This window comes from Octopus bimaculoides, chromosome 3, assembly GCF_001194135.2.
Source record: "Octopus bimaculoides isolate UCB-OBI-ISO-001 chromosome 3, ASM119413v2, whole genome shotgun sequence".
Lineage (NCBI taxonomy): Eukaryota > Metazoa > Mollusca > Cephalopoda > Octopoda > Octopodidae > Octopus > Octopus bimaculoides.
Window position 1 is genome coordinate 25,074,172 of NC_068983.1, and position 9,031 is coordinate 25,083,202.

Sequence of the window (9,031 nt, forward strand, 5' to 3'; positions counted from 1 at the left end):
TATATATATATATATATATATATATATGTTTGTATGCATATATATACATATATGTATGCATGTATGTGTGTGTGTGTATGTGTGTACACAAATAGATGAATGTTTATATGATTATGGTCATCTACCCGTCTGCAATTACAACCAATTTCTCGTTGCAATTATATAACTTGTGATAGGTTTGAAGGTCATACCTGCATTGATCGCTCCTATGTGTTTCTAACTATTCTTTTGTATTGGGTTCTTTTTTGACAAACGCAGCTCATAATTGTGTTACGAATCATACCAGCATCATCTCTGCCTTTTCGCATTTGTAAAAAAAATCGTTTTGTGTCTGGGTTAGCAGTGTACCTATAGCAGTGTACCTATAGCAGTGTACCCATAGGACTGTTGGAACTGTGTGCATATAAGCATCTCATGTGGTTTTTCTGTAAAGGAACATTTCATGGATAATGATAACGGCTTTTGAAACTTGTTTAAACCTATTGCATAAGTAAGTTGCGTGTGAAATTCCGCTTGGCCATAAGACGTACAGAAGATCAGTACTCAACATCTTTTGGGCATTAAATCCCTCTATTTTGAAGTGAAAATCTATTTTTATGAAGCTGCAAGCTCTTCTTCCTAGTTAAAGAGTGTTGTTCGCTATTATTCTGCCCAAGACATTCCAGGTGAGTTGATTTCGACGGACTTAATATTGACTTTTGTGGCGTTACGTAATACCTTTTCTGGTATATACTGAAAACGCCTACCGTGTTCTAATTACCTCCGCCAAAAAAAGGAGGTTATGTTTTCATCGGCGTTGGTTTGTCCGTCTGCCCGTCTGTGTGCAAAATAACTCAAAAAGTTGTAAATGGTATTCAATGAAACTTGCAGAAAAAGTTGGTAATGACAAAAGGAACAGATGATGAAATTTCGGTAGTGATCCTGAAATTTTTATGGTTTCTTAAGGATTTTCATTTGTTATATTTACTTCACATGAAGTATTACAATGTTACGTTCTTTGATTATCTCCCTTGAAACCACGTTCTTGGTTTTCACGTAACCTATGGTGGTGTTGCAGTTTTCAAAGTTTTATTTTCATTTCTCTATTAGTAATTTTACCCGCGTATCTATCTTACTAGACACTGATGGATAAAGAGATCAAACAACATAAACAAACGGCAGCGAAATAGTTCAGAAATTAAATGATACTAACACATTCAAGGATTGCTAAAAGCAGCAGCAGAGGAGGAGGCAGTGGTAGCAACAACTGATGCTGGATCCTTGAGGGATGATTGTTACTATACTGACCACAGTGGGGATGTAAACTAGGTAGGTAGGTTTAGTGTGGTAAGGATAGGGTTAGAGTATTTTTTAAAAATCATATGGCTGTATTAATTTTTTTACCTCCTGTCAAGGAGGTTATGTTTTTGCCGGCGTTGGTTTGAAAAATTGGGCGATTTTCAGCATGCGTGTATATGGGTTGAAATGAGCTGCTTGGTGGAGGTCTGCGCTCTCCGAGTGCTTGTCTAGTTTATCATAAAGCGATTGTTTCGGAATCTTACAAACCACCAAGACGGAAGACCGGACTGAAGATGCGCGCAGAGGACGAGCTTAATTACCGAGGCAGTCTACCTTTTCGAGAATATTTTTGTGTTTGGTACAAAAGATATGAAGCTTCACACACATAGTTGTAATATATTTATGTAATATATTTACGTTAACGTATGCATATATACGTATGTGTACCTGTACACTTATATCTATATGCACATGTACGTTCTCATTTACAGATAGATATATGCATACAGACCTATGTATACAAATACACCCACAATGTGTATATATATATATATATATATATATATATTTATATATGCATTTATTCTTACATATATACATACATAAACAATTTGGCACTGTTGATTTGTAGCCATATATCTCAAAATCCTTACTCCGAAAATTTTCAGATTCCGAACAGAGTTATAGAGTCTTGTAGTTAGAAATATTACTGAAGTAATAATTCATGAGAAAAAAAACAAAAAAAAAAGTTGCTCTTCGATAGTGGGTGAACACGGTTCAAGAGATCCTACATAGGTGAATCTCTCGATGTATGCCTGTGCTCATTTGATAGGGTTTGTATTCCTATTGATTCATACACCTTAGGTCGTCTTATGAGTCAATTTAAGTCAATTAATTTCCTTATTTATCGTGTCGAAGGTCTTGCTGTACTGAAAATGGTAACAGACACACACATGTGATCCATTTGTTCAGTATTTGTTGCTTTGGTAACTGCTAGGGTTAACAATCGCCATATCAACCAATATTTTCGTAAGTAACCCGTTAGATGTTGTCCTGAATCTTAGCAGTGGTTTAATGAAAATATGTAAATAACCAACTACAATATATTATAAATCTATATATGATTATACAACCTGTCCATGGTATTCAATAATTTGGGAATATCAAACCTGTCTACACATGAATATATTTTGTTCGGAATGTCTCCTGTTAGATTGTGGCATTACAATGGATCAAAGAATACGGTAATGTATATTTGAAACAGCATTACTACCTGCTTTAGACCCTCTATAGAAAGAATTTAACGTTTTGCTTTTTAAATCTTCTCCCTCGACGTAGACACCACCAGGTAAACTCATTCTAAACTTATTAGATATCCTTCTTAAGCAAAAACAGACGCTTCTTCACTAGGCATGCACAAGCGCAACCACATTGTACCTCAAAAGTGAAAAATCTCATATTACACAGACCCACAATCGCACCAGAGGTAAGCGTTACTTGCATTTGCTCCATGAAAAGTTCCTACAGTACCAAAGCTCCTATCTGCCAAATAAATGTCTAATAATACTCTGTTTCTATTTGGTAGATGGTTAATTTTCAATTAAGAAATCAGCATGATTTCCGGAATGACCAAAAGAAAATTTAAATCAAGATACTATAATCACGTATTCAACTTCAGGAACATCGAAGTACAACACTCAACATCTCCATTTACAATTAAAGACTAAAACTATGTAGAAATGCTAGCAAAACTGCAATTTATACACTACTGAGTAAAATGTTAATATTAAAAAATCCGAGCAAACTAGATGTTTATCTGGACTACAAATCAGAAATGCTAAGAAAATGCAATATGTACGCAAATTCATTCCGTTTCTCTTTACATTTGCTTCAGTACAGGCTATTTCGTAAGACATGAGTGAATGAGAGTGGAGGATGAAATCTAGCTATTAACTAAAAGGCTTCTCATTTACACATATAGTATACATAACTTTCATTATATAAGACCCAGTTAATAGTTTGTTATGTCTTACGCTGAACATTTATCTAAATGAGACAGAAAGACCTTCGACTAAAGAGAGCTGACAATTTCATCTGAACTTTCTGTCATATTATCTGTTTTAACATCATGAGAAATCATTCAAAGTCAACGAGTATAAACCTTTGGGAGATAATTTTGCCACAATATATAACTAAAGTTGTTATGAATTACACCATCAACTACGACTTATCAAGTGAGGTCAAAAAATAACGACCGACAGTTTATAAATGTATGAAAATACACGGGAAAAAGTTATGTTTATGTAGGCATACATTAAAGTTGAAAGACCTCTGAATTCTCCTGAGTATTCAGTCATCAGAAAACAGAATTGTTTTTTCGCACTCAATGAATGAATTATAATATTTTAGAAAAGTTATATTGATGAAAAGAATTGCTACATTTCCTTGCAAATTAACTTATAATACAGGAGCAGTTTTTAGTGAAGCTACTCTCATTTCTATTGTAAACGCATAAACATACACAGAGACTCATACACACACACACACACACACACACACACACACACACACACACACATATATATATATATATGTACAAGCATACATACATACATGCATACATACATACACACACATATATCTCGAATAAAAAAATATGAAGATTGATTTCTTGGGTGCTTAATGTCGTGTCTGTCTTATAAATATTATTTATGAGACAAGAAGTTTTACAGTTATCATAAAGCTGTCAGAATCGTTCTTGTTCCTGCTACTTACTAGTTTTCATTATCTTTCTGATTAAACTTCAGATTACTGTTAAAGGTCATTCAGACCAGGCACAATACTAACATTTATGAAAGTAAATGTGATGTTAAAATGTTTGTGTCTCTCTAAAAATGATTAGCATATAAAATCAGATGAAATATCTTCCTCGTAATGAAATAAAACTAACGAAAACAGAAATGCGTACTGGATTTTCCAGAGTGGCAAGTCTACAGCAATTGTAGAGAAAGATGTGTAAGATAGAACAAAAGAACGCGTTATGTGAAATTGTAAAATAAGAATACAGATCACAAACGAATATCCAGCGGATTTAAGATAATGTGTTTTTGCAATTAATAAAAGAAACTGAATCGGAGAGCAATAATTATATGCATAATAATATGATAGACTTGAATGAAATCTGCAAAGGGTTATGCAATAAATTTTAAGTAACATTTGAATAAAAATCTTTAAGAGTATAATGTTAAAAATAATCTACAACATGGTTGTTATACGAATTCGAAAGCGAACCTTTTTCATCATCATAATTGGGTCAAATGTTTGAAATGAGAATTGAGAAGCAATAATGATATAAATTAATATTAAACATGTGTGAAATATTTAAGAAAAAATAACTATGCATTCCATGATAGATGTGAATATAACCAACGAAAAAAACATGTATAAAAGACAGTGTTCATGATCATCGATTATGTCAAATGTGTGGCTGCCAGAAATTCTGTATAAATATTTATAGCAAAGTGAGAGCATCTTGCAGTGGGGCCATGACAACCTTATTTCTTTTAACTGACCCTGCCACCAAAGAACCACGGTACCAGTCATATCAATGAAACATCACCACACTACATCTTACTAAGCAAGTGGCACTCAGGTAGAGATCTCATGGCTACTTTAAATGCTAGACTTCATTATCACTAAGGATCTATCTCAGCGAAAGCGCATCATTAGCACAACGAGAACCACATACAAAAGATTGCCTCTTCTCTAGACGGCCAGAAAATATTTCAAATCTTAGCATTTGCCGACTCTCTACAAGGCTCACGCTGAAATATTGTTCGCACATCTGGGACTGTGTTATTCCTACGCTCAAGTGTATCCTGAGCTTCATCCACGGAGCTGTCTCTCTACTAAGTGGAACTCAATCCTCCTGAACATGGTCCAGCCTCAGGCCTGTTTCGTCTCTTTGTTTATTTTGTCTCTACTTCCGTTGCCTCTGTTCCTCGGACCTGGTCTCGTACCTCCATCACTCAGGTACTCCACCCCACTTGTATTTCCACCTCATATTTGGTGCTTTTAACTACCTTAACTCCGCAGTAACCACTGTGCTCAGCCCTCTCTTCCCAGAATACCGGCCATCTGGTATCTTCTCCCTGTCCATGTATATCTAGCTGGTGTTGACCAAGAACAGTTTGAGTGTAAGATTCATAACATTAAGTTCACCTATGTAAGTGTTAGAAATTTTGAAAATTCTATGGAAATATCACTATGTTGAGTAAAGAGCCGTCTTAAAACACCTCAAATATGAACGCACATATGCAACAAGGAATCCAGTACCTTTCAAAGGCAATGACACCAAAAGTCTTAACTGGTCTACACTTATGCAAAAGAAAGAAAAACTTTGGTCATCAATAATATAGTCAGACGAAAGTAAATTCTTCTGCCAATTTTCCAGTTCATGGTGCAAAGAAATTGAAACATGGGAACCAGATTGTTTGCAAGCAACATTTAAATATAGAAGAGATGAAGCTATCTTATGAGGAACTGTTTGAGTAATAAGCAAATAAGAGAAAACTTTTTATGAAAAACATTTAAATATCGAAAGTTAGAGAAAAATATTTGAAAAAATCTATTAAACCTCTATTCCAGTGTAAGATCTGGTAAACAAAACACACTTTTCAAGAATCTGGAATTCTTTTCAGAGCAAGCGAGATATCACAAACATTAGAGAAAAAAAAACTAAGAAGCAAATTTCTGAAATGGGTTTCTCAAAGCCCAATCTTAATTAATACATTATAGGAACATCCTGATTGAAAATGTGCAAGCAAGGTCGAAAATGAAATCAATTACTGAGCTCAAAGAAACATTGACCGAAGAGTGAAGAAACGCAGATCACTGACTCCTTGATAATTTAATAAAATCCGTAGCTAAGAGGGAGAACGTCGTGATATTGACTGAAAAAGGACCCCCAAAATGCTGAGACAAATAAATATAAATTCATCTTTCAAATATTTCAGGAAGTTCTTTCAAGTTTAATTGCAATATTAATTATACTGGCTATATACATTTATTGGAGGACACTGTATATTTTCAAATCTGACACTTATTTCAACTTGTTTTGCTTAAAAGATGGATCTCTTATACATAAGTGATGTACAGAATAGCATTTACTAAAAAGCCCTGCTGAAGTGACCAGAAATCAAAAGATTCTCCTCAGATAATTCAAGCACATGTCATTCAACCTTAGGCACACTACACACTAGCTGATTCTTAACAGCGTGTCTAAATCAGTGTTGTTATCACCGCCATAGCAAAGCTGGAATGGAAGAACAAACATGCAAACAATTTCTCTCTTTACCTTCTCAGAATATTCAAATAGTTACAAAATCATACACATCATACATACACCTCAATACTAGCAATTCTCCTTCAAATATTGATTTTGCTCTGACTGGTTGCGTAGCTTTCTAGCGTATACTGTTATTGTTAAATACTGAAAAAAGAAACAAAGCGAAGAACGAAACTTATATTTCCTGTTTTCTTCAATATATTTTCTTTTTTAGAAACAATCTCTAATATGCTGCATATTTGAAAGTAAAAATAGTCAAGAAAAAGCTGTCCCCTTATTGCCCGATCTGCCTCTGGTAAACCAAGCTAAAACAGCCCTTCAGCAGATGGAAAATGTAAATTTATTTAAATCCTGTGATTCCAGGTAAATATATTGAATATGATATATATTCTAATTTACGCTTTTCATTCATTTAATTTTCTCTTGTTCATGCTACATATTTAACTAGCTAATTTCTTTGCTTCATTTTATCATGTTAATTCTATATTTCCAAACAAACTGCCAGTTAAACCTGTAATAGTAAGAGCTAACTTGAGGCAATAAAAGTTTAATTTCACAGCTCTAAAGAATAATATCAAGACGATTAAGGACTGATATTTTGTATTCTCAGCAAAGGAGTTACATAGAAATATACTAAATAAATCATACACATGTAAATAAATACAATAGGATTATTTTATAGTCTGTGTGTTCAATAACTAAATTGGCAGACAGAGATATGTGTATAATTCACGAACGGACTGAAGATACCTATAAGATTTCAGTTTTAACCGCTCAGAACTGTGTTTCATGGAAATCATAATAATAATTCAGCTTGATACCAGACATTTCATATTCTTCAAATTATTTTCCATCACACATACATAGTGCAGCTGATAAAGTTTTCCCCCGTTAGTTCATAATTGTACGCTAAAAGGATTTCAGAAAGGTTTTATATACGTGATCTGATCAATAAGTATCCAGACTGTTGGCATAATCACGAAGCTAAAGCATGCAGAGTGAAGCTTCTTGGCACAGATTCATCTTGAACACTGCTGTGCATGCGCACTAAGTTTTAACGTTCTAGCTCACTTCTGCTGTTAACAGCAATGCTTGTGTAGAACGTGTGTAGAACGTGTGTAGCGTGTGATCGTTGCATTGACCAAGACAGAGAAAGAGAAGCAAAGAATATGCATCGAATTTTGCCAAAAGATATCGGCTCAGAGGCCTACGTAAAGTTTTCAAAAACTTTACATCGTTCTCGACACAATCGAGATCTTGTGCAACTGAAACCAGAGTGTCTTCTTGCTCAGCTGAAAACATTTTTGGCACAAACTTGGCAGACACGTGTCTCATACCCAAATCTTCGATGATAATAGACTGAACTGAACCGTAACTAATCTGTACATCCTCTGATAACTCACGGATAGTGATTCGACGATATCCCCTCACAGCTGCATGCACATCTGCGATGTTTTTTCTGTTCTGCTGGTTTCTGGTCTCCCAGAACGTTCATCAATATCAACATTTTTTCGGCCATTTTGAAAACGTCTGACCCACTCATACACTCATGTGCCGTTCATACACTCCTATCCATATGCTTTCTGCAAATTCGCGCAGGCCTCTGAGCAAGTATCGTCATGCCAACTTTCTCTGTCATTGTCAATGCGACGATCACACGCTACACACGTTCTTTCCAAGCAGTGCTGTAAACAACGGAAGTGAGCTTTAACGTTAAAACTTAATGTGCATGCACAACAGAGTTTAAGATCAAAATTGTAAAAATAAAAAAAATACAATAATGAAAACTTTTGTATATTTAAAAAAAAAAAGTTTTACAATTTTGAAGTGTGTTAAACACTAAAACATATTTTGTAATGTTCATAAAGTTCAATTTTTGGAATACAGTTAAAATATTGGTGAAAACTGTTTTCCAAAAAATCAGCTTGTTGGAGCCGTCTAAGAGTTATAAAAAGGAAGAAGTCAGCCATTTTACTACAGTTGTCAAGAACACAACTGTCAGTTAAATACATTTTGAAATCTGATGACTACTACGAAAGTTTGGAAGCGCTAATTGAAGCTTATGAATGTTATAAAATTTTTTTTTTCATGTTTAACACACTTCAACATTGTAAAAGAATTTTTTTAAATGCAATAATAAAAAAACGTGAAAACTAGACCATGATTTAACTTTATTCAACTGATATATTATTCTATACATATTTACACAAATTCGGAATATATATATATATATATAAGCAATGTTAATTCTCTAAACGAGGTATTAACAGTAACTGCACGATAGAGTGAAGTATATTGCCACTTAAATGTGGCTGACCCTAGGAGTGGATGTTACTGTTGCTTTTAGCCCCAGGAGGACATCTCCTCCAGCTGGCTTATCGACACACTTCTGTGTCCTGTCTGTTT

General features: G+C 34.3%; 1 protein-coding gene across 1 annotated transcript in view; it reads left to right on the forward strand.

Annotated features, from left to right (window-relative positions):
- Positions 1-9,031, forward strand: part of LOC106870461 (protein inturned) — a 99,839-nt gene that overhangs the window by 70,508 nt on the left and 20,300 nt on the right. Inside the window, exon 12 of the mRNA XM_052966717.1 lies at positions 6,840-6,988. Coding sequence (XP_052822677.1) covers positions 6,840-6,988 — 149 coding nt within the window. The remainder of the gene's footprint in view (positions 1-6,839; positions 6,989-9,031) is intronic.